Source organism: Rhamphochromis sp. 'chilingali' (assembly GCF_963969265.1).
Source record: "Rhamphochromis sp. 'chilingali' genome assembly, chromosome: 9".
NCBI lineage: Eukaryota > Metazoa > Chordata > Actinopteri > Cichliformes > Cichlidae > Rhamphochromis > Rhamphochromis sp. 'chilingali'.
In genome coordinates, this window is record NC_137936.1 from 3,123,043 (window position 1) to 3,149,659 (window position 26,617).

Consider the following 26,617-nt stretch of genomic DNA (forward strand, 5'->3'; position numbering starts at 1 on the left):
TTTTTTTTAAACTTAAAACAGGTTTTAAAATTTGTTTAGACAAAAAAAAAAATAGCTGCCCACAGTAGTTTCAACATCACAGTAGTTTCAACATGGAGGGTGGTGAAGCTCATTTCTAGAAATTTGAGATCAAATTGTCTTCTTTATATATACTTTGGAAGACTCCTACAAAACCATTAAAAAAAATAATTCTACAGTACATTCTGTCCAAAAAAATAATCCATTGGCAGGCTGAAGACAAATGGCACCTTCCTGGCCTGCCAGATCTTGATAAATTTAAAAGGGGATGGCAAATAGGAGGAGAGGAGGAGAGGGGCATGAAAACAATGATAAACTTTTGTGTGGCAGGAAGTCGGCGTTGATAGACACACCACTGGAAGGGGGATTTGTGGGGTGTGGTCCTGCTATTGAACTTCAGATACAGATACCAGTATGAATTCCATATTAAACACATATTTCTAAGGTACCATCAGCGCAACATTTTCATTGAAAATTAAATTGATTATATGAAGTAAGAGCAGAATTTCACCATTTCCAGTTTACCAAACCAGAACAAATAGCAGGCACACACAAACAGAGGTTGTTAAACAGTATTTCTGTTCAGCTACAATATAGTGTAATTAATTAAGGCAAGCCTACAGTGTATACAGTATATAGATTTCTTACATATCTCTTTTTAAAATGTAAGAATATATTCTACAGCTTTAATTATTCTAGAAACCTCCAGTGTCAGCACTGCAGATTATGTGATACTATATTATGTTTACTGCACTGACATATCACTATCATCACCAGTAATTATATCCAGTGTTGGTCAAGTTACTTGAAAAAAGTAATCAGTAACTAATTACTGATTACTCCCCCAAAAAGTAATCCCGTTACTTTACTGATTACTTATTTTCAAAAGTAATTAATTACTTAGTTACTTAGTTACTTTTTAAAAACACGATTTACAACCTGAAGAGGTGATAAAGTGATAGATCTTTCAGCCCAATTCTACTTTTTCTACATAATCCATCATACAAAATGTAATCAAATGGAAAAGTCTCTTTTTTTAACTTGTTTTATCAGTTTTAATCTTTTAACTTTATGCATCAAGCAAAACATTTAATTATATGCAACATTCTCTGACTTGAATAAATTAGTTTAACATTTAAACCTATTTTCTACACATTCCAGCACATAAAATAAAATATTTTTTGTGTTTTCACTCACTCTTTCAAACAGATGCAAGTAAAACACAGCAGAAAATAAATAAAGTCAAAGACTCAGCGGTCCTTTTGCTCTATTTTCACCTGTAAAGCAGGAGCAGGGTAGGCGGAGGGTTACCCTGGTGCAGGTGTGCTGCGGTCAGTTGAAGAATCCGCGCGAGTGTCTCTGTGAGTTTCCCATCACGTCGTAGCTACTCGGTGCTTGCTCGGAAGTTTAGGGGTTTTTTCGCTGTAAAAAGAAGTTTTCTTCCCACGCACGATGGACACTAATGTTTTTGTCATTTTTTATGGAATCAAACTCAAAGTAAGGTCAGTACTTCCACACTTTAAACGCTGCACGCTCATACTCTCTCTGCACTCGATATATTATCCATTGTTGATCTGCACACAGCTGCTGTCACCAACGTCGCACTTGCTTACGTCACTGTCATGAGACATTCTCGCAAAAAAAATCACGGTTTTAGTAACGCAGTAACGCAGCATTCCTACGGGAAAGTAACGGTAATCTAATTACTGATTTTGCAATAGTAATCCCTTACTTTACTCGTTACTTGAAAAAAGTAATCAGATTACAGTAACGCGTTACAAGTAACGCGTTACTGCCCATCTCTGATTATATCACAGTTAATAATACGCGCAAAATGCAGTACGAGTATTTTTTTTTAACTCTTCAGCTCTTTATGCTACTTATAAAATAAATAGTTAACTATAACTCAGCACGTCACTTTCACAGACACGTTAAATGTGGTTTGGGTTTTTTTCCGTCATTATTGTGTGTGTGTGTGTGTGTGTGTGTGTGTGTGACAAAGCGAGCGGACTGGTCCTCCTCTCTGCTCTGGCCGGCTGTGGGCGGTGCTTGCAGATCCTCTGCCTGGATTACCTTCCCGGGGAACTTCCATAGCTGACGACCTCTGGCGTCAAAACTTGGCCAAGAAATTCTTCTTTGCAATCCGACACTGCTGCCACGTAGCCCCAACTTCCTGGAGGGCCAGAGGTTTTCCAGGAGCATTTTTGTGTATTGTTTCCTGCTGCCAGAGGTGAGTCCATTTCTCTGTCCTACCCAAAAATATATAAATTCACAGCGGATTGCCCTGTGTGTGTGTGTGTGTGTGTGTGTGTGTGTGCGTGCGTGCCCACTGTGCTTGCTGAAATACAGTGGGAGGGATGAATAATGGAGCTACATTTCTCCACAACAGAAGAAGCTGGAGCGTTAAAATAGGCTGCAAGAGAGTTGTGAAGAGGAATTTTTACGGAATTTTGAATTTTACGTAAATATGGTGGCATTTACGTAACTATAAGTAAAAATGTTATTGAAGTGTTTTAAACAGGAAATATTTTACTTTTTACTGTCATGGTTTTAAGTGTGAACCCCAGCCGTGCTACAGATTTCTAAACATCGTATTTAATTCCAGGTGGATTGCTATTATTATCATCATCATTATTATTATCATTATTTTTGCAATAATAGTCGGAAACAAATATAATAGTTGTATAACGTATTTACTGCCTTACTATCGAAAAAGCACAGCAAATTTTGTAAAGAAACTTGTGAAATCATTCTACTTGCAGATTTTAAATATTTAATAAATTGAAAGATTAAATTAATCCACCTTTTACACAAAAAAGTTTGTCAAAAAAATTAATTGTTTTAAGAAAAGTGATGAAAAGTTACTCTGTTAAACTAGTCAGGTTATTCTCATAGAAGGCTCTTATACACCCTGGACTGACACTAGCACAAAAAGACAGACGACTCTGCCAACATACGTCAATTAAAGCGTTAAGTTGAATCGTTGTCTTTTGTATGTTAGTTATGAGCACTGTCCAAGTTATTGATCAGTGAATGAACTGTTGAATGACTCATCCACCAGTCAGGAAAGTCTGGATGTTTCGGTGACAGTTCAGTGTTCCAGCTAATGAATACTGAAGCTTGTCGGTGATAATTAATGTCTTCCAGAGTCAGTAAGCAGAGACACAAGTGCTTTTTAACTACAGTAGTGGTGTTCCTCTCCCTCTTGATATTTCAGAGCGACACATCAAATTCTCCACTGCCTTGTCACTGTCAGGTGACAGGATGTCTAGCAGAATTATACTTTGACGAGCTAACTGCTTTCTACACAGACATGTTTTATTTCATTCTTTTTATACCTTCTTTGCATGGACTCCCTAATGAAATCATTGTAATCAACAAAAGTGTTGTCATGGCAGCGGTGCTGCTACAGGCTCTGATGGGCTTCCTTTGATTTTCTGTCAGCAGGGCTTCCTGTTGGTGCCAGAGCAGGAGGACAGTACACGAAATGGAGATGATCTTTTTATTGTTTCCCATATACTCTACAGTGAATGTCTTCTGAAAGATGGATTTAGAGCTGCATGGTCTGGCTTAAATGTGCACATAACAAGACAGAAGCAATGAGTAAGTAATTTTATGTAAATCAGTTTACCACAATCAAATGCTGATTTTTACTGTGACATAAAGTAAATTGGTGTAAATATTGTGTGAAATGCATTAGTGTTGACTAATGTGATCCGCCAGTGCAAATGCTTGCTTGATTGTTCTAGCTGCTGATAGCTCACATTTCACACTGAAGCCCTGAATCTACATTCAGAACATGGTTATTGAACAGCACAACATCTTTAATTACTCAAAGGTGCAAAGGTGAAAATTAAATGACTATCAAGGGAAGACTGAACTCCAGCAGCTTACATCTTCATCTTTTTCTGCCTCATTTGCATTTCAATCAATAGATTCTGAACATCAGAGAACCACAGGCTGATCACAGTGACCAATGTGGCTCATTTATTAGGGTACTTTCTAAAGCTAAAATGCACCTGTTGTTCTAACGTGATCAGCAAGATGAAGTTGTAGTACCACTTGCTGATGATGTCAGGAGTTTAGTAAGTTGTAAACTAACTCCTGACATCTGAAGGATTTAAGGTTTTGTCCAAATAACATCATCTAAGTATGCATCAAACCAAGCTGTTTCAAGTTCCATCTTTATTTCTAGACGCTAACCCAACAAACACAAAGAAAAAGAATGTTTCCAATTCAGTTTACCACAAATAACATAAAATGAATGGATTCAAATCTTATAACCGTTCAGTAGTTTTCTTCTGTGTAATTCCTTACAACTGAGATTATTTGGGAGGCAATACATTTTCTTTTATACTTTAAAAATTAACCATCTTAATTTTTCTTTCCTCACAGGTTGTCCTATCACGCCATTGGCCAGTGTGGTGTCTACTCTGGGCGGACTTGTCTTTGGTTATGAGCTGGGCATCATATCGGGTGCTTTACTGCAGCTCAAGGTTGATTTCAGGCTGTCATGCATTCAGCAGGAGGTGCTGGTCAGCTCCTTGCTGATAGGAGCCTTGCTGGCCTCGATCATTGGCGGCTGCTTAATTGACCGTCATGGCTCCAGGAACTCCATCCTCATCAGCAATGTCATGATCCTGACAGCCAGCCTGGTTCTGCTCATCAACTCATTCTTAGCACTGGTCATAGGAAGGATCACAATAGGCTTTGCCATGTCTGTATCCTCCATGTCCTGCTGCCTCTTTGTGTCTGAGGTAGTAAGTCCAGACCGCAGAGGTTTCCTGGTAACACTGTATGAGGCTGGGATTACTGTGGGCATCCTGTCAGCTTATGCCATTAACTATATCCTGTCTGGCTATAAAAGAGGGTGGAAGTGGATGTTTGGTCTAGCTGTGGTACCAACACTGGTACAGCTCATGTCCATCTGCTTACTCCCTTCCAGTAGTAAGGATTCTTTCAACCAGAGTCAGTGCTTTCAAAATGACAGCACTGAAGCCCAAGAAGCAGATGACTCAAAAGTGCAGTCTAGCAAGAGAAATAAGAAGGTTCAACGCAGCACTTTCTACTTGTTCAAGCGCCAGGACAATATGAGGACTCGGACTGTCATCGGGCTGGGATTAGTTCTCTTTCAGCAGTTCACAGGCCAGCCAAACGTACTGTTTTATGCCTCCACCATCTTCCACACAGTGGGATTTCAGAGTGACTCCTCAGCAGTGTTGGCATCAGTTGGGTTGGGGTTGGTCAAAGTGATTGCTACTCTGATATCCATGGCGTTTTCAGACAGAGTGGGCAGAAGGCCTCTGCTCATCGGAGGCTGCTCTGTCATGGCTCTGTGCCTAATAACCATCGGACTCTTCAGTGGACATTCGCAGGTGACCGCTATGAGACCTTGTAATGCTCAAAACATTGACGTTAACGAAACACGGGCACGTCACTCACCTGTTGGCAATTACTCTGTTTTTGATACGTCTCTGGCTGGAAACCACTTTCTTTTTAAAAACACCACACAAGATAAAATCGGCCACATTTCTTTGGAACCCACTCCACAAACTTTTACTAAAGTCCACGGCAAAGTGATCAACTGGATCATCCTCCTGTGTATGATGGGTACTGTCAGTGCATACTCTGTTGGATTTGGACCAAGTGTGTAAATTTATTCAATATTATTTACTTTATAGATTTAAAGCTTAAATAATTTCTGTGTATTTGTCAAGCATAGCTTTACCTCCATTACAATTTTTACCTGTGGGTTATCATAACGTTTTTTGTTGTTTTTTTTGGATCAGTGACATGGCTCCTCCTGAGTGAAATATTTCCAGCTGCTGTTAAAGGAAGAGCATTCGCATTCACAAACTGCTTCAACTGGGCTGCAAATCTGCTGGTCACCTTCACCTTTTTGAATGTTATTGGTGAGTCTTGGAGTTTCAATAGCACTATAGGTTTTAAAGTAGCTAGATGTTTACCTTTAGTTTACCAGAAAAAAAATAAATGAATAAAAAAAATCATAATAATTATAATAATAAAATGCTTCCAAAAAAAAAGTTCATTACATCTATTGATTTCATGATGCATGATAAATGGACTGCTCAGTCAAAGCGCTCTAAACTACATGCCACATTCACCCAGCCTCTGATTGATGCATCAGAGAGCAACTTGGGGTTAGTATCTTGCACAAGGATATTTGCAGAGTAGGGCCAGGGATTGAACCACCAGCCTTCCAATCAGTAGATGATCGGCTCTACCTCCTGCGCTACAGCCACCCACAAAAATGTGGAACGCTTCACGGATTTGCGTGTCATCCTTGCGCATCCTGGCCATCCGGTGAAACTGCTGGGAAGACAACGTTGGAGAAACGTTAACATTTTATGCTAAACTTCTCTGTATTGTATCCAATTTAGTGCGTACCCTAAAATAAAAGTACTGGATACAATAAAGTGTAATTACATTGTATTATGTGGTGAATATACATATGACCTCATATATAATGTACAAAAAGACAAGGATCCACTGTTGCAAACACATTAAATGCCTGAAAAAGCAACACGCTAACATTAACATTAACTGCTAACATTAAGCTACCAGTGGTGATCCCACCCTGACAAATGGCTCGACTTGCTAAGTCAGACTCATTACTGGTGGGAGTTGGACTCTGCCAGGGCTGTCCTTTGTTAACAGTTCTGTTTATAACTTGTATGTGAAGTGGCTTGGGATGAGAATTAGCATCTCCAAGTCTAAGACCATGGTCCTTAGCTTAAAAGCCACAGAGACGCAGTGTTTAGAAAAAATGCATCTCAACTGTTCCAATACTCCTGACACAGGAGGCAGTGGTTGTCCTTCTTTCCTGGATCGGTTGGAGCTTTCTTTAGGTGCCTTCCCAGGTTTAACAAATGTCCAGCAAGGATAACCACGTTTACTCAGGGCCTTCTTGATGTGATGTTCTTACATCATTAATGATCAAGGAACTGACCTCACAGCCCATTGTTCATTAGTAGTGCTGGTTTCAGTCATTGTGCAAAGGTACTGTTTATAAGAATGGCAAAACCTGCAGTCAGAAGACTGAAGAAGTCACTTGGATGAGTGACGAAACGTCTCTCCCACTGAAAACGCTACGTCCAGATGAACAGAATCAACCTTTTTGGGATTTACTTACCTGGATGATTGAGCATGCATCAAGATACCACTGTTATCATGGGTAGTATTTAAAGCAAGTTACTCTCTCATTCCCACCTCCAGTTTTTATCAGCTTTGCTTCTGGCTGTGGATAATACTCAAATACTACAATTATTTGTGCTTCTTGAGATGGGAATTTGTGATCGGTGTCATGCTGGCATATAAAAGTTGAAAGCTGCTTGAAAGCTTGTTAACTGTTAATTATGTGAAAATTCAGAGTGACTTGTTTATAACTGAATGGAAACAAGTCTGAAAGTGTGAAATATGGAGAATTATACTTTTTGTTTCTCCTTTTTTTAAAAGTACGATAGCTATAATGTTGACTTTTAAATGAACCCAACCTTGACCCTAAAAGTTCAGCATGAAATGTAATGAGCTGGATCTCCTGTGCAGAAGGACAATTTACATGAAGTTAATGGTATACCAAAATAAAAGCTCTCCAGTTTGAAGTTAAATGCGTTGCACAAAATAGTTTAATATTTTTTTGATAATGAATAACCAAAAAATGCAAAATATAAAATCTATAAATGCAGATTTTTTTTAAAAGCTCAAAGTTTAACAGTTAAGATTACTTGTTTGATTTAAAATCCACTGTTGTGATTTACAGAAGCAAATTTGTTTTTCTTTATTTTCATTATTCAAAACGTATGGCCCTAATTGTATGTCATTGACCTAGAACCCAACACACAAAGTAAAAACATATCAAGACCCACAGTGTAAATATGTTTTTGAACATGGTAGCAAAAAGAAATGTGTTTTAATTCTGCAGATATGATTGGCCTGTCAGGGATGTTTCTTGTGTATGGGCTGACTGCTGTGGCAGCTGCAGTGTTCTTCTACTTCATGCTACCAGAGACAAAAGGGAAGACTCTGGAGGAAATAGACAAGGAGCTGCGTTTAAACAGGTATGATCTGCAGTCTATTCACCTGATCAAATACAGAGTCCCGAGTGATGCAATGTGAGGCCTCCACTGTTGTTTTGCAGGTTTTACCACCATCTGGAGTGCTGTGGCTTCATCAGCAGCAGAAATACCTCCTCACAATACCAGAGAGTGCACTGTCAGGTTTGCACATCGGGGTGAACCAAAAAGATAATGAACTGTTTAGGAAGACATCACCTCAAACAGCTGACCTGAAATCTTTAGTCAAAATAAAAATCGACAGTTAGCGTGTGCCTAAGTTCATGAGGGTTGAACATGAATGATATAGGACTTTGTAACATGTCTTTGAGTTTAACTGGGTGACATGAGCTTGTTTTTTTCTTTACCACTGTGGGCTTATTGGATTTCTTTGTTAAGAGAACTTAACAGGTCAACATCTTTCCAGCTCTTGCTTTAAAACAAACAAACAAACAACCTTTGTCACATACACATTCATACAGAGTACAACATGTAGTGAAATGCTTGTGTCCGAGCTGCAGACAGGCTGTAGACATAGCCGCGCCATTCCAGGACTTGGCTTTAGCATTGGGGGGGGGGGGGGGGTCTAGCCAGGACCCTTACTGGATACCAGGTGGGGAAAACGAACTTGCGACTCTCACTCCAAAGGTGTCTAGTCTTACCACTACATTATCCAGATGCAGGGGATAGTGGGGATGAGAGGGGACTGTCAAACAAAAGGTTTGCTTGTTTACCTCAAAATATCAACTTTAAGATGTTAAGTCTTCGGAAAATGTGGAGGACGGCAAATTTTTTTGGGCTTTTGTTTTCATAGATTTTACAGCTTGTCCTACTGAATAAATCTTTCATACTACACCAAAATAACTGTTTTCCCACCATCTACAACAGAAGCGTGTGTGTGTGTGTGTGTGTGTGTGTGTGTGTGTGTGTGGAGGGGGGGGTTATATTCTATCACAACTGGGCCTATAAGCGGACCCATCCTTATGGTAGACTTTTTTAATGGAAAAAGGAAAATTAATGGCAGGAAAAACAACTGTGTTCCATCCATGTGAACAGGCTTCAAATTCTTGATATTGTGCAACATCTGAAGAAAAGCATCCACTTCAACTGGACACAAAGATTTGTTTTTGCACAGAGAGGTAGTAGATTTTAACCACTAGTAGAAACGGCATCCTAGTCATTGTTGCTGTAGGACAGAGTTGTACACACTGAACTCGAGATGGCAACACCTTTCAAAACTGAAGTTGCACTTTGGGATACACAAATATTTCTTTTCCATATTTATATTTTCAGTGTTCATTTAGCATCAGTGCATCTTTCTTAAACTCTTAATTTAGAGCATTTGTGGCAAGACATCCAGATGTTGCATTTGTAGCAGCCCAAGTCTGTGTAATCATGACAGACATGAATCAGACAGATTTACCTGATAAATAAAACACATGTTTATTTACACAAATATTCTCAAATACTAGTCTTCTACATAAGGACAGAAAAATATATACAGTGATGTAGGGATTTAAACTGCTCCATTGTCGGGTCAATGTATACATGTTTTGATTTATTTGCATTTTCAGGTTTTGAAATGGAAAAAAGGCGTATGTACAGCAGGATCTAAAACTTGCACTTCCAAACTCTGGCACTAAAACATTACGGGAAACCATCTTTCAAATGCTATTATACTCCACTGCTTCCCTCAACGTGTTGGTGAAAGCCAACAAACTGCATGACTCTTCAAAAACGTCACTCACTATACATGAGAGGTGAACTTTTCTCTAACAGTCACCAGCAGGTAGGGCTGTCTCAGTGAAAGGATTATACCTGCCCTACGCAATGCAACATTAATCTTAATTTACTTTACTTACTCTGGATTTTAAGGGGTGCATTTCCCTCATTTAAGCACACTCCTTTTCAAATAAATGGGAGTCTATCCCATTTTGCTTTCATTTCTGGTTGCACTTGCGTCTCAATTCCGTTTCATTTGTGGAGAGGCACGTGAAGAGAGTTGATGACAGCCCCTCATCTTGTTCTTCAGCTCCATAAAAAGTTCAGCAGAGGAACATAGAGGGCCAACAATGTTCCTCCTCTGATTGTGACGTGATTACACAAATACAAATCCTCGCATGTGGCTTTAAAGCACAAAGGTGTTCCAAAAAAAGAAAAAGAAAAAAAGAAGATATACATCACTGTACTTCATTTTGTTGGTATTGTGACAGCCCTACCAGCAAATGACAATGTCCTATGTTTTCATTTCATTCACTACACATATCACACTGTCCACTCTGTGAGCAACTCCTACTAGCTTCCCACTGGAGGGGAAGGAAAAAAAAGCAATTGGTCAGCCTCTTCTTCCAAACAACTTGAGTAAACTTTGGTTAGATCTTGAAGTATTTCAAGGAACTGGAAAGCAGCACATTTAGAGAAACCATTTCTTTGAGAACCTGAATGACCCTTACCTGGCTTCTTAAAAGATCGCACAACAACACTTGAGTCGAACAGACACCTTGATGGTAGAGAACTTTTATCCAGCAGTCCACAATGTTTTGGATTAGAGAAAATAAAAAACAAAACAAAGGAGGATGACGTGACAGGGAGTCACATAGCAAAAGAAGTCGAGTGATCTTGTTTGGTAAGAAAGGCAAGACAAAGCTACTCGGGCAGAGAAAGTGTTGAAGTGTCATTGTGTTTACATACACCTGGGGTACAGAACAGCACCAAAATACTGTGATCTGGAGGGTGTTTCAACTCTCCTGGGGAGGTCAGATGAGTGTTCTCATTAGGTTGTGTGTTTGACACTGCTCAGTAGTAAACTATATATATCCTCTTGGTCCTGACAGCCAGCATCTCCCTTTACCTTCTGCTGATATTCTTATTGACCAGTGCCTTCTCTCGCCAAACTAAAACACACAGTGGGGAGGAATGACCATTGCTTAGTCTCACCACCCAAAACGTACTTGGGGGCAAAATGAAAAAAATACCAGATAAACAACATTCATTTCATATGTCATGTTAACACTCTCATTCACAGGAGGGAAAACAGCTCTTTTTTGTAAGATAACTGCTGCCTCCAGCTGCTGAAGCGTAGTCACACAGAGTTAAGTTGGATATGGTGACGGCTGGCAGAGAACTGCTAAGACACCCCTCCCCCATCCTGACTGGGTGGTGGTGAAAGTGGGAGATTGATAACACAGGGAGGGGTGGGGGTGTTTTTAGTGTGAATCTGGGTGAGGGTGTCACTGTGGGGCGCCAGCAGCAGCGGGCACCGGGGTGCTCAGGGCATTGGTGGCAGCAGATAGGACAGGTGAGCCAGTGAGAGGCCCCAGGGCAGTAGAGGCTGGCAAGGCAGAGATACCTGAGAGAGAGAAGCCAGATGAGACCATCAGGACAGTCGAGCACTCTGAATATTAGCATTTCTACCTCAGAGCTGACAGAAATTTTTCAACAGTTTAAAATTCGCATGGGAATCGATAAGAATTAACCAATTCCATTATCGATTCTGATTGGGTGCTCATTGACCCGCTTGAAGAGTCACCACCATCGCATTGCATATCAAAGGCTACGTTCACTTTGCAGGTCTTAAAGCTCAATTCCGATTTTTTGATCAAATCCGATTTTTTTTGTCTGCGTGTTCACACTACAAATAAAATGCAACAGCAAACGCGCTCTAGTGTGAACGCTCAAAGCGCCCGCATGCGCAAAAGAAGACGTCACGCACAACGCGCTCAGTTTAGACCCAGAGCAAACAGTATGTTTGACTGATGGCTCTTAATATGAAGACTTGTTTCGGACTTTACGTTTCCCAATTTTGCTTTAAGTTATAAAGTTATTTTGTTATTTACATTTGGCCTAATAATGATCCTTACTGCTGTTTTAGAGGAGCGGTGCTTCAAAGGATAGCTGCAGATTTCTGTCAGAATCTGCAGATTATACAGTACAAATAAAATGTTCACGTTTCTCCAACGTTGTCTTCCAAACAGTTTCACTGACATCTACACTGGATGACCAGGAAGCGTTCACGATGTCTTCTCCGGCGCTGATAATCGGCGTCTGTCTTGTGTCAGTGACGTAAAAGACGGATTTAATGCGACATGACCGTTCAAACAGCAGTCGCTTTCTAAAACATCAGATATGTATCGGATTGAGTACCACATATGACAGTGACCCAGGTCGGATTTAAAAATATCGGATTTGTGCCGTTCACACTGTCACACCATGATCGGATATGAGTTGCATAGGGTCAAAAAAGTCGGATTTGATGCGCTTTCGCCTGCAGTGTGAACGTAGCCAAAGACATTTGTGCAAATTAACTGAATGCTGTGTGGCATGTTGGAGGTATCAGCTTTGGGGTCATTATTTTAAAAAAGTAATGTATTACACATTACACAGAACAGTTCTGCAGTACAGTTCTTACTCCCAGGAGAAAGGGTTTTTTTCTGTAAAATAACATGAAATGTATTATCTCATAATTACCTTTTAATAATATAAACCTATGGGTTACAGTCCCACACAGCAACACAAATCCCTATCCTAATAAGACAGAGATGATATTTCTCTTAGTATTTATGTGTGAACATAAAGCCAACAGCACAAAGCAAAGATTAAAACCCAGCCCACAGTAATTCTACTTTAGACATATGATACAGAAGCTGCAGCCTGACTGCTCATCACTTTGCTGAAGTTCAGGGTCTGGCTGCTGGGCTGGGGTCAGCATTCACTCAGCTTTGGGTTCTTGACTAGCTGTGGCTAGCATGCTGCGTGTGCAGCTGCTTACAAAGAGTCACAGTTGTGTTAATGGGATAATGTAGTTGTTTCTTTCCTGGAAACAATTTAAAATTTACCACTGCACTCTGATCCTTTTGTGCAATAGAAATAAAAGTGATGCCCATATCTATGCTGTAGACTGCACTACTAGTTTCCTCCTCCAGCACACAAACTGCCCAACTGCAAGTGAAACCAGTAAGCAAAGCAGGCAGCTTTATCAATTCCAAGGATTTGAACTACTGGTTCTGTACAAGAAGAAATAAATCCATAATTTAATGCAATCACACTGTGTGTGACCAAAGGTAAACCAGGAAGTAATATTACGAATCTGAAGTAAATTTTTACTTTAGGACAACAGTGGATATCCTTAATATGGCCGTCCCAGGTACACACCTCCCTTTTTAATAATAATAATAATAATAATAATAATAATGGATTGCATTTATATAGCGCTTTTCGGGGCCCTCAAAGCGCTTTTCAATGCCACTATTCATTCACTCTCACATTCACACACTGGTGGAGGCAGCTACAGTTGTAGCCACAGCTGCCCTGGGGCAGACTGACAGAAGCGAGGCTGCCATATCGCGCCATCGGCCCCTCTGGCCAACACCAGTAGGCGGCAGGTGAAGTGTCTCGCCCAAGGACACAACGACAGACCGAGACTGTCCGAGCCGGGGCTCGAACCGGCAACCTTCCAGTTACAAGACGAACTGCCAACTCTTTGAGCCACGACCGCCCCATTACATGACAGTAAACTGACATCCAGATTTTTGACATGCATCTTAATGAAGCTAATGCATAATAACTCTGCCATATTAGTTGAGGAAAATGTAAACCTAAAGCACAAGGATGCACAAACCCATAAGTTTTGTTTTTTTAAAGAGAAACTTGGATGGATTTAAAGGCATGGGGATTTAAATTGTAGGCCAGTATACTATCAGTATAAGTGCGCGTTCTCACCAGTTATCATGTTTGCTGTGCTAACAGCAGGGTTCCCACTGGGTAGGTTGGCTGATCCGGTCACACGAGACTGATCTTTCCCAATAGGGACTGTAGAAACAATAAATAAATTACTTCTTGTCATGGCAACCTTCATTTTATTGTTAGCAGAAAAAATAAATAACCATAGATAGACACAGAGGTGATGGTGAGGGCTTACAGAAGTATGGGTGATCCATGGCCTCGCGGGCAGTGAGTCTGGCCTGGTGGTCGTAGCGCAGCAGTTTGTCTAGGAAATCCAGAGCCTCGGGGCTGACCAGGTGCTGGTTCTCACTATGGACAAATCGCTCCCACCGCTTACGAGAATGCCTATTTTGGGGTGGGGGGGATTAGTGCCTTGTGTTTGTATTCGTTTATAAAACAGTAAACACTTTAGATCACAGTGGGCCAAAATTCAAAACTGGAACAAAGTCGCAGGCTAACATTAATATTTATTGAAAAAAAATATAAGAATCAATCTTTTCTTATTGACTCAAACAAGTTTTGCTGAAAAATGGCCCACGGGCCAGAGTTTGACACTCATGCTTTAGATTATCCCATTACAAATTTCTGTAACATTTTGTGGCCACCAAAATGGGTATACACACATGAATGAGTAATAAGATGGGAGTGGAGAAGATATACTCAGTGGATCATCAGTCACCCAGGAGCTAAAACTCTTCTTTTGAACTGTGATATTTAACTTAAAATGTGCAACATAAATACAATTTTATTCACATTGATTCTTTGTATTGCTCTGTTCTCTTGTGGATATTTAAATGAGTTCAGTCTTTGTGGAGTTTGGTTGTGTTTGTTTCTGACTGGAATATCACAAACCATGAAGAAATTCCAATTTGACCCATCTTAGATTTACCTGACCAGGGTTTTAATAGTTTTGCAATTTTCATTAGTTTTTATTTTTATTTAGTTTTGACTTCAGATTTTCAATTTTATATCAGTTTTAATTAGTTTTTACCAATTGTTTGCTAGTTTAGTTTAGTTTTTATTTTTTGAAAATCCTTAGTTTCAGTTTAGTTTTGATTAGTTTCAGTTATAGTTTTAGTTGTATTTGCAATAATTAAGTGTAACAAAATCCCAGTTTCATCATATCAGTCATTCTCTTCTGCTTATTCTTGGGTATGTTGCTATTCCAGCTACCATACCCTGCACCCTGGACAGGTCGCCTGTCTGTCGCAGGGCTAACACGCAGAGACAGACAACTCACATTCCCACCTATGGGTTCTTTAAATAAATAAATAAATAAATAAAGGCAGATGAACAACCATTGATACCAGGCAACTATAAAATTTATATCTTGGCCCCAATGAGACTATTAACTCTTGCAGCACCGGGTGTTCGTAATTTTGGTTCAAGTGAATTGATAAACTTTGTGAAGGCAATTGACTCACACAGTTATGTAGATATCCCAGTCCTGTTGTCTCGGGATGCATCACGCTGCCTGCCTGGGGTTAGTTTCTGTTTCTGGGGATGAGGGTTGAGTGTGCTCCCTTACCTTCTCAAGGTAAGCTAGGTTAGCCTTCTTGTGTGAGCTTTTCAAGTGCACTTTAAGGTTTGTGGGATTTTTCCCCTTTAGAAATGTCCCTCATAATTTGTCTCTTTCCACTACAAGACACTTGCTTTATCCAAAACACAGTCATATTCAAAGTAATCCCAAATTGGACTCTGGCGCTTTCTCCCGACTTTTCCTGACATGATTCTGCGCGTGGACGGAGCAGCAACACAGACGACTCGACTAACGTGCTGCCACCTGCTGGCATAATTAGACAGCAAGAAAAAAATCTGGAAACTAAACTTCATTTTCACCCTTGACTATTGTATGACACACACACATCAATGAAAACTAAACACATTTTTGCTATAATTTCAGTTAATTTTAGTTAGTTTTGTGAACACTCATTACAGTTTTAGTTAGTTTTCCTTTTTTGTTTTTATTTTTATTTCCGTTAACGAAAATGTTTTTTTACTTCTAGTTTTCGTTATTTCGTTAGTTTTCGTTAACGATAATAACCATGTACCTGACAACATGACCACCCCCCCCGCCGCAGGTGTATTTGCTAACAATAATTCAGCTGAACCTAGTACCTGCCAAGAATGTCATTGAAGCGAGGTTCCAGCTCAATGTTGTATTTGTCTATGTAGTCGTAGAGGTCTTCTGTCCCCAGCACCTTGGCTATTCTCACCAACTGCAGGAGAACATGCAATCATCAATCACACACATGCACTATAATAAAATCCATTTCCCAGCTGTTTACAGAAAACATCTAGACACTTAGTAGATCAAAACCCTATTAAACAAAGCTCACGGTAATATCTATAAATCCTGCTGGGAATTAATTTAATAGTCGTTTAAAAAAAAGAAAAAAAAGAAAAAGAAACTACAGTAGTTGACTAGTTTGAAGGACAGAAAACATCAACAGCCAAAATAAATATTCTGTGTATACTTTATGTGCGTTATAAAACTCATCATCTTTAAAATTAACAAGTACAGGGAAACACAATAATAGCTTAGATTTATTCACCTGGTCATAATTGTCATGACCATGAAAGAAAGGTTCCTTTCTGAAGATCATGGATGCCAGCATACAGCCCAAGCTCCACATATCGAGGCTGTAGTCATACATCTGAATACAGAATACAGTAGAAGAGCCAATGATGAGGAAAGATGAGAGAAGATGACTGAAACACTACTCGCTGAAATCTGTTACAAAGTCTATTTATTTACCTTACAATATAAAGCACCTTGAGGTGACTTGATATGATTTGGCACTATATAAATAAAACTAAACTGATTTGACTTAAAATACAGCCTAGCAAAAGGAACAAGACTGTAATTTTGGACACAACAGGTTCATTCAGTGACTGACAAAGACTCAAAATTCAGTATCCACAGTACAAAGACCTCCAACTGCACTCCAGAAAAACGCTAAAGCACACGCTACTACCTCACTGCCATACCTGATAGTCCACCAAAAGTTCGGGTCCTTTAAAGTAGCGAGATGCAACTCTGACATTGTACTCCTGTCCTGGATGGTAAAACTCAGCCAGACCCCAGTCAATAAGACGCAGCTACAAAGAAATTAAGCGATTAGCACTCAGAACCAGGGTACGTACTAAGTACAAGTAAAGTAAGTGGAAATTAAAATATTGTGCTTCAACCTGTGAATGCAGTAGAGGGACTGTGAAGAATAGGAATCCACACAGAGAGGCAAACAGAAAAGCACAACAGCAATGACAATGAACTTTATCATGTTGTTACATTGCAGAAGCAACATTATCTCTCACCCACCTTACGGTGCTCATGATCTATCATCACATTATGTGGCTTCACATCTCTATGCATTATTCCCATGCTATGGCAGTAATCCAGAGCCTACAAACAATACCAAAGGGACTTTGTTAAATACTGTTTAAGTTTTTCTTCCCAAGATTTCCAAAAGAGCTAGAGATAATTAGTTGATTCTCCCTTCAGGAAAATGCTGATAACAAAATGAATTCAAGTATAAAAAGCCAAAGAAAAACACAGTCAAAGAACATTTTCCAGGGAATTAGTGTCTTGTGAAAGGTCTTCATCTAAACATGTATCACAACGTTCTGAGTTTGACACATCATAGAGTGAGCTGGAGGACTCACCTTGAGGATCTCATACATGTAGAATCGAATATCATAGTCCGTCAGGGTCTGGTATAGTTGCTGAATACCAAAAATAAAATCATTAGCCTTTTAATGGTAAAGTCCTACAGCTAAATGACAGCACCCATGTGTCACACAGAAGGAGCACTGTGCCAGTGATTGAGGATAGAACCAGAAGACTGTTGACTTTCTGGCACCGAAGACATAGCACTGGACTATCCTATTCCTCCATCACATACACACACGTGTATGGTAAAACAACGAGTATGCCAAGAAAGGAGGGTGAAATATATTACAATAAAATGCGCGACAGAATAAAAATCATAGTGTGTTCCTACCTTGAAGTCTGTGTTGTTAACATGTTCAAAGACTAAGGCAGGTGTTCGGGACTGCAAGAGAGACATTTCGTGTACTTTATTTTTCGTTTGCAGTTTCATACAAAATCCAAACAATTGAAGAAGAAGAAGAAGAAGAAGAAACAAAGAAAAAGCACTAAATCTATCTCTGTACAAGCCAAGCAGACAGCCACACTGTGAGCCTTACATTTTGTTTTAATATAAAACATCAAAAGTCTAATCAAACTGTGGTCTCTCTCACCATAGGCTGCACAACCATATCCACAAATAATGCTAATCACAGTGTGAATCAGAGCTACCAACTTTCACTATTAAATCTTTGATGCTCTATTAAAATCAGTTTCTATTTAAGTAGAAATAACCATGAAAGATATTCTCCACTCTCACCCAGGGAGATGAGTTCTGGAGATTTCTACCCTCTGCTTTTTGGACACATTTTTTTTTAACTGGTCGCAGAAGGTTTGTCCAAAAATAAATAAAATAGGTACTCAGAAACCACATGTTACAATAGGGTAGATATTTCATAAACAGGGTACTTCTGCTCTTGACTTCTAAAATTCTAAATCAGAAATCTTAATCTGTATTTGTTTAAATCTTGAATGACCATGATGGCTCAGACACAATGTGTTGCTCCACTGCTTGGACAGAGCCCTCACTACATTTTATTACTATAAAACTGCTTACATGTATCTATCTAGCCGTGGTTATTTAAGTACTTACAGACACAAATTTCCCAAGTGTAACCAATAAGCTGGCACAAGTGGTAGGTTCAATGTGCTATTGGTACAATGACACCATATCAAAATTTAATGCATCTTTTTTCTGAATAACACATTATGTAATCAGAAAAAAGAAAACGCAAATAAAATATAATTTCTGCTGTACTTGTGAACAAGACCTTAAATGTTCTTCATTAATAACTATGATACTTACTACAGGGTCTTTCACTATATCAATTAGAGAGATTATGTTAGGACCTCCACGCAGGTTCTCCAGAATCTTAATTTCACGCTTTATTTTCTTTTTCTTTACAGGCTAAAGGATAAACGAAGAAAAAGAGTTAGGATGCATAATGACTTCATGAGATATAAAAGTAAGCCTTTGTACAGCTTTACCTTGAGTATCTTCACCACAACCTTCTCGTTATTGGTGATGTTGATTGCCTCAAAGACTTCACTGTACTTGCCACGCCCTAACTTCCGCACTAACTGAAAATCATCCTGGTTTCTGTAAAATACAGTAATTTTGCAACCAAATATCAGTTACGAACATTTCTCAACTAGCATGTGTAAATTTGTCTAGAAGTCAAAATATTTACCCCCATTCAACCACATGGGACTCATAGTCCCAGTACTCCCTTGGCCGGTGAGTGTTGACCTCTGTGTACACTCGGGCCCGGCTTGGCACGGGTCCTGACATGTCCGACAGCTTGGCGGATATGATGGGGAAATCTTACTGCAGCGGATGACAGCCAGAGGGATGGAGGCTGGGGGGGAGGAAGAGGGGGTGGGGGAGGGAGGTAGGGGTGAGGGGGTAGATCCCACAAGGGAATGGGGTTGGGGGGGGTTTTGCCTGAGGATGGGGGGAGGGGCCACCAGGGGCAAGGTGGGAAAGCTGACAAAAAATGATTGGAACAGAAAATTAATGATCAAAGAAACCTGGTTTAAGGTATCTGGTTAAGATAACATACGCTAGCCTGTTTCAGTTCAAGGTTAAAGGAGCTAGTAAACACAAACAGAAGTGATTAATTAGTCAAATGGTTTTGGCCAAACCCTAAGAGAGAACATGACATCAACAGGTGGATTACCTGCGATGTGCGATAACTGTGATCAGTATTGCGATAACGATATGACTTCTGATAAAATAAATAGCAAAAAATAAATAAATACATAATTTCCGTTTTACTGCAACAGTTTTATTTAAAGAAAGCTGCTGTATTAGCAGTGTAACAACAAAGTGCACTTTAACATTGAAACATTGCCCCCATAAAAGATTTGAGGCTTGAATTCTGAAAGACATCCTTCCCGATCTCTATAATTAGTTTTAAATAAACATAACTTAAATTATACTGCAAATGATCTCAGTGCAGTTGTTCATCATTTTACCACTCACCAAGTAGTTATGTCTAGAAAATACACAGTCTCTAGACACCGTGTTTTCAGTTCAAAGTCTTCGGTGAGGAAGTGCACTGTGAAACTCATATATGGTTCCGTTGTATGACTTGACCATAGGTCTGTAGTGCTTGCGTAGTTTTCAGCTTGGCTTAGTTCAAACATGACGGTCTTGCGGCATGTTTCGTACATTTGTGGAATGGCGAACTGGTGAAGCCCTCCCTGCTAACTGTATTTATAGGCATCATGTCTTTAGCCAAAAAAAAATGTGTAATGGCCTCTGTTATTTCTTTGTACCGCTTCGACGTTTTCTCATAAGGAGTTCCACTTGAAAAACTCTGATACAGAGACGGCTGTTGGACTGCGGTGCTCTTTGTCTTAACATTAGCAACCTTTGTTTGGCTAGCCCTGTCTTTCTGGAACTCTTCAAACAGTTCTCTGTGATTGTATTGAAGATGATGGTGGAGATTAGTTGTGTTTCCTCTGGTGGTTGCCACGAGTGTCCGGCAAGTTTTGCAGAGTACCTGTGTTTGGTAAAGGTCGTGTTTATTAAATCCAAAGTACCTCCAAATAAGCGAGGTACTATTTTTTTTTAGCCACGAGTTCATAAGTCAGTAGCGCTTTCGTCATGCGTCTCGCTCTCAGATGACAGAAACCCAGTAGTCAGTCGAATAGGTACTAGGTGAAAAGGGCTATTAATCCCAAATAGGGCAGGGCAATATGGCCAAAAATATTTATCACAATATATATTTGAAAATTTGCGATAACAATATAACTGACAGTATAATTGACGCAAGACAAAATACTTTACAACTCCACAACTTCATTAGTGCAAAAAAGAAAAAAAAAATCCATCAATGTATTTTCACTTAAACACGCAGCTGTTTTTATGTGCATTAAAGTTATATAAAAATTTAACAGTGCAAATGAAAATTCTTTGCTGACAGTTTAACCAAAAGGCATTTACAGTGGAAATTGGCCAACATATCCTGAGCATAACCATGTATAATATCCACAAAACTTAAAGAGGTTATACACACACAATACGGTAACATTATGTTGAGCCACAGTACGTATCACTCCACGAGGTTCCTGACTACGGTACCCGTAATTCTCCGACAATCCATCAAGCGGTGCAGCTTATATATAGCATATCATAGCTTATCAAAGTCGTACTAAAACATTTTTTGACAGATTTTTGGATCGGATCAGTAATAACGACGGTCCGGTTGCACGCGCTTTGGTGTGTATCTGACGGACGAAAGCCAAACCAGTTCCACACCACTGAAGTTGCACCATGCACCAAGTTAGCACATGATTCTCCTTATGGGGACCTGATATGTTTAATATGCTGCTGAGAATATAGCCCAGAAGAAGCGTATAGTATAGCTTTTATTTTGGAAAGAGCCATTTCTCTGTGATAAACTCTCTTTTCCAAAGATGAGTGATTTCTCGATCAGATAATTTTTTTATTACTTTGTTGTTTCAGCAACATTAAATTTAAAAACTGTACTTTTGAGTTAAAATATATATTTATAATTTTAATAAATGACAAATTAAAAAAGGCATGAACATTTTTTTGTATCGAAAAAAAATATCAAAACCGTGACACCAAAGTATCGAACCGAACCGAATTTTGTGTATCGTTATATAGCAATATATTCTTTTCTTCTGTATAACGTATTTTACACACTATAAGGCACACTTACCATCTTTTAATTTTCTCAAAAATCGACAGTGTGCCTTATGTATGACTTCTGGTTGTGCTTACTGACCTCGAACCGATATTATGTGGTACACAGCGCGCAGATATCTGTCAAAAATTTTTTAGTATGACTTTGGTAAGCTATGAAGGCGCACCGCTGCCGTAGTCAGGAGCCCTGCGCACTAATCTGTGTCCAAAACGCCATCCACGTCAGGTCCCAAAGTCAAAAGGAACACTGCGGCATCACTGAGAGTTAAAAACTGTCTAAATTCTTTCATCTGTAATAAAATGATCAGCGTTCTGCTCTACCAGGTGTAACAATTAAGTTTAACATCCAGGCATCCATGAAAACAGAATTTATTAAATTTAAAGTTAGAAGTTAGCAGGAAGTTAGCTCGCTATTTACCAACTAAACACGATATGCCATGTTATGACTGAGAGATTTCTGAAAAAATTCAAACGTACAGCTCTGCTATCACTTCCAACATAAAAGAAGACAGAAAAATAAACAGCAGTGACGTTCGTAGGGTTACTGAAGTTGGGCTAGCTGCTATATAATGATCTCCTACGTGATCGCTAGCAAAACATCTATGTTAGCATAACATTAGCACAGTGAAGCTGAAAGATGAACATTAACTTTTTTCCACTCGATAAAAGTTAACGTGAGGGTTTCTGGTGGTTAGGTAACAAATGCAATCGCATGGCAGGATGCTGTAAACGGACCAAACTTCAGTCAGGAGAACAACTGAGAAAAGGTTAGTCATTAATAAACTGCAACAACATGGGAATAGAGCAGCTGCGAGAGAATTCAGCATTAATAAATCAATGGTATGGAAGTGGAGGAAGCACAGTTTTTGTCTTTCCCCATATTCCAAAAGTGCTTCGTCTTAGGGCTGCGCGATATGACCAAAATCTCATATCCCGATATAAGAATTCTATCGTCCAGATAACGATATAAATCACAAAAATGTAAAATTTTCTGTAAATTCTGTGAATCTTGGGCAGCTCGTCTTGCGGGAAGTGTTTCCAGCTGCACGTCATGTGTCAAGTGTTTTAACCGATGCATGAAACGATACATTTTTAGACGTAAGTTGTAAAGGCCGCAGTTTTCTTTGTGAGTATTTATTACACGGCGTGCTGCGGGGAAAAGCCTGTTCTAACGTTTGAGTCTAAGGTTTATTTTTTAGCACCTGGCGGCTCTTTTTTGCTTCTCATCCGTAAATAATCTGCTCTTTCACGTGATTCAGTTTATTTTGAAAAGTCTCAACAGGATCTTGGGCTTTATTGTGAAAGGTTTATGTGGAACATAAGCAAGCGGACACGCGATGGTTTTACTGTCGTTGTTGCTAACCACAACGCATAAAAACAGGTGCTTGTCTGTCCGTAGTGTGGTTATATTAAATATAAGAGAAAGAGAGAATTTTAAGAAATTAATATAACCACTACAGTGACCATCAAAACAATGAAAAAATATTGCCGTAAACAGTTTATTTTGCGACACCACGAAACAAACAATAGCTAAAATGAAACGATAGACGTTTTTATATCGTCATCCGATATATATCGTTATATCGAACAGCCCTACTTCGTCTCTTTGCTATTTCTGTTGCCCGGCATAATTTGCAGATGTTGTATGCAGCCGCTGCAATGCTTTCGACCAAAACAGGTGCGGCTTGATGACACCATCAACATGCGCTATTGTGGTAGAGTGGTATAGTAAAAATCTCTACCGTTGGCCAAATTTCTATTGTTTCTACCGTATACCGTTTATACCACCCACCCCTACTCGCTAGTTTCCACATAAACATGCTATAGCATATTCTGACAGGGAGGTTTCGGGTGGGGGGGGGAGGGGGAAGCTCTGCTATCACTTCCAACTAGGGCTGCCACGATTAGTCGACTAGTCACGATTATGTCGACTATTAAAATCGTCGACGACTGATTTAATAGTCGACGCATCGTTTGAAGCTTTGTAAGATCACAAAGGACGCAGGAATGAGTAGTAGGATTTAAGAGTGTAATAACGGACTGAAACAGAAGATGGCAGCACTGCATGTACAAGGATGCCAGCTGCCGTTAAACCCCGAAGAAGAAGAAGCTGTGTCCCAGAATTCATAGCGCAGCCCAGCGCAGTTGTCAACAATGGTGGCAGCTAGTTAGTTTTAACTTTACTCTTATTATTCTTTCTGGGTCACAAAATAAACGTTTAACATATTTTCAGGCGAGAATGTAGCTGTGTAAACTTCAAATATCTGCTCAGTTTATCAAGACACCACGTATTTTCAAAAGCGCTCCGACGTTTTCGGAGACGTCTGTTACCTACTAGCTCGTTAGCTAGGCGGGGGCAAGGCTAACTAGAGCCGTGAGAACACCGGACTCCCGGCAAATCGTTTTCAAACCCACCGCCGTCTTTCGCTAGTCAGGTTAAACATATATATAAGTCACTTAGATAACTTAAAAATGTTATTGTTTGGCTTTCTTTAGTATTTTATTTGTTCCTGAGTAAATCGGTTTGGCTGAGATTAAAGTTATAGTTTTTGCACAGCTAAAACTGTCAAGCAGACAGCTGATTGTCAGAAGTGTGAGACGCTGGAGAATATACTCCGGTGTCCTGTTATATTTTAGAAAGCAAGGAGTTTATTAAACTTCACCGAAACAATCTGCAAATTTCATTAAAAATTAATAAACTACCATCTTGTCTTTATTTTTAGTTAGCACAAACACTTCAAGCTGTAAGCTAATGATAGTTATATAAGACCAGATGCTTCTGGTGCAATAAGCTGTACGCTGTACGTCCAATGGATGATGATCTGATTAGTCGACTAATCGCAAAAATAATCGGTGACTAGTCGACTATCAAAATAATCGTTTGTGGCAGCCCTACTTCCAACATAAACGAAGACAGAAAACTAAACAGCAGTGACTTTTGTAATTTGCAGATAATATTGCTTGCAGCCGCTGCAATGCTTTCGACCAAAACAGGTGCAGCTTGATGACACCATCAACATGCGCTATCGCGGTAGAGCGGTGTAGTCAAAATCTCTACAATTGGCCAAATTCATATCGTTTCTACCATATACCATTTATACCGCCCACCCCTACTTCATGGGATGGGTTTCTATGGTCAAACAGCTTCACCCAAGCTTTACATCACCAAGCACAATGTAAATTATTGGAGACAGCGCTGTAAAGCATTAAGCTGGACATGGAGTGACAAATCACACTTCCCTGTTTGGCAATCCAATGGACAAGTCTAGGGTTGGTGGTTGCCAGAATTGTCCCGCACTGTGCCGAATGTGAAATTCGTTGGAGGGGAATTATGATGTGGGGTTGTTTTTCACGAGTCCATTAGTTCCAGTGAAAGAAACTGTTAACACTTTAGTATAAAAAGACATTTTTAAAAATTTCATGCTCCCAACTTTATGGGAACAGTTTGGAGATGGCCTATTCCTGTTCCAACATGACTGCACACTAGTGCACACAGTCCATAAAGACATGGATGAGTTAAGTTGGTGTAGAAGAAGTTGACTGGCCTCAAACTTTACCAGCACTTCATGTCCAACATCAGTGTCTGACCTCACAAATGCACTTCTGGAACAATGGTCACAAATTCTCATAAACAGTGCTAAACTTGTGAAAACCTTTTCCATTAGAGTTGAAACCATAATAATAATAATAATAATAATAATGGGATATCACTCAAGGTCTTACGCATGTCAGGCAAACAAGTAAAAGCAACATAATGTATATGCCAACTGGATGTTATCACTTCAGCTTATGACCCTTCGTTTTGACTGATAGGTTGCTCACCATTGGGGATTAAAAAAACCGTTAGCTCTCTCTTTCACACGTGATTGACACAGTCTTCCACATAGGGTAAATACAAAAACATCCCGAATGTACCTTTCCGCATATATTCCTAAATTTAACTTAACTTTAAGAAATGAATCGTCCCTCACTTATAATCAACGAAGAATCATGCACCGGGGACCTTTTTTCAGATGAACCGGTGATAAACTCGTGGGTTCAATAGAAATCCCGCTAACTTTAGCTAGATGGAGGAGTTAAGTAGTCCTCTAGCACATTTAAGTATTGCCAAATTGAATTAACCTTTTGCACAAGGCTCGCATACCACCTTTCACCGAAAACCGCAACACTAGATATAACGGTAACGTGGACTAGAGTCATGTTATCTTTCAATTAGATAATTTGCGTACTCGTTTGAATTCGACATTCGGTAAGTCAAATGTAATGCGGTGGATATTGTGTTTATCGATAGTTCAAGCACTTGATCTAGTTCGTTAAATCCAAGACCGGTACTGCTTTCTGTGTATTGAGGTTTCGTTAACTTATGGGCTCTGGGCAGGCCCTGTCTAATAGCCTGCTAACCTTATCATGGCTAACATTAGATTCCAACAGAAAAGCTGTTTTTGCTAAATCAACAGTGAACACAAAATTTGGCTGGTATTTACCCCCTTGATCAGTTCTAGGACCGAAATGCTTCCAAATAATGAGGGCTTCTGCAAACTAAGAGTCCTCGCCTCCCTCCTTCACCGGTGCGCCCGTGCCAGTGTATGATTTCTGCTGTATCAGAGACAATATGGCTGACCACCACCTACATCCTACGTCCCAGACATTTTCTACGGGGGCACTCGAGGGACAAACTTGTAGAAAGTTGCAAAACCATAGACTGTAGTACTGGAGACTCGTTAAACAATTATTAAGATATTCTGGATTGTATTTTTAAACCAAGGTAGTATATTTTTGTACACAAAGAAAACACGACTGAAAGACGTTATTGTCCTTATATTTTCTAACTGTCCTGTATTTCACAAGGAATGCTTGCTGCCTCTTGGCTTAAAGAAACAAGCCAAGAGTCAGCGTGTTCCACAAAATATCCCATCGTCAGTAACTCTCCTCAGGCTCAAGCTTGCGTATTGGGTGTTAGTGTGACAGATAAAAACTGAA

At 39.6% G+C, this 26,617-nt stretch overlaps 3 protein-coding genes across 4 annotated transcripts in view; 1 reads left to right on the top strand and 2 right to left on the bottom strand.

Annotated features, from left to right (window-relative positions):
• Positions 1-26,617, bottom strand: part of LOC308401934 (uncharacterized protein) — a 565,304-nt gene that overhangs the window by 13,431 nt on the left and 525,256 nt on the right. The window lies entirely within an intron of this gene.
• Positions 910-8,959, top strand: slc2a10 (solute carrier family 2 member 10). Of its 2 annotated transcripts, none has more exons than XM_080890408.1 (7): positions 910-1,520; positions 2,021-2,248; positions 3,463-3,621; positions 4,414-5,664; positions 5,808-5,930; positions 7,961-8,096; positions 8,177-8,959. In XM_080890408.1, the coding sequence occupies exons 3-7, from the start codon at positions 3,579-3,581 to the stop codon at positions 8,271-8,273; spliced, it is 1,650 nt and encodes a 549-aa protein (XP_080746534.1). In that variant the 5' UTR covers positions 910-1,520; positions 2,021-2,248; positions 3,463-3,578; the 3' UTR covers positions 8,274-8,959. The 2 variants fall into 2 exon arrangements, with proteins under 2 accessions (XP_080746534.1, XP_080746533.1); XM_080890407.1 differs by having other exon boundaries at positions 3,466-3,621.
• Positions 9,580-26,269, bottom strand: csnk2a4 (casein kinase 2, alpha 4 polypeptide). The gene is made up of 13 exons (XM_080892543.1): positions 26,122-26,269; positions 19,152-19,447; positions 18,949-19,060; positions 18,767-18,868; positions 17,816-17,866; positions 17,478-17,537; positions 17,134-17,217; positions 16,803-16,913; positions 16,367-16,468; positions 15,930-16,030; positions 14,008-14,156; positions 13,809-13,898; positions 9,580-11,439 (listed from the first exon to the last, which is right to left on the bottom strand). The coding sequence occupies exons 2-13, from the start codon at positions 19,250-19,252 to the stop codon at positions 11,321-11,323; spliced, it is 1,182 nt and encodes a 393-aa protein (XP_080748669.1). The 5' UTR covers positions 19,253-19,447; positions 26,122-26,269; the 3' UTR covers positions 9,580-11,320.

Bases quoted from the DNA above. Each gene is read 5' to 3' on its own strand.
- csnk2a4 (XM_080892543.1), bottom strand. From the start codon at position 19,252: ATGTCAGGACCCGTGCCAAGCCGGGCCCGAGTGTACACAGAGGTCAAC. The intron at 16,469-16,802 runs GTATGGCAGTGA...TTCTGTATTCAG, and splicing joins AACTTTTGGTGGACTATCAG to ATGTATGACTACAGCCTCGA. The intron at 11,440-13,808 runs GTGAGAACGCGC...TCTCTCTCTCAG, and splicing joins CACAGCAAACATGATAACTG to GTATCTCTGCCTTGCCAGCC.
- slc2a10 (XM_080890408.1), top strand. From the start codon at position 3,579: ATGGTCTGGCTTAAATGTGCACATAACAAGACAGAAGCAATGA. The intron at 5,931-7,960 runs GTGAGTCTTGGA...TTAATTCTGCAG, and splicing joins CACCTTTTTGAATGTTATTG to ATATGATTGGCCTGTCAGGG. The intron at 8,097-8,176 runs GTATGATCTGCA...GTTGTTTTGCAG, and splicing joins AAGGAGCTGCGTTTAAACAG to GTTTTACCACCATCTGGAGT.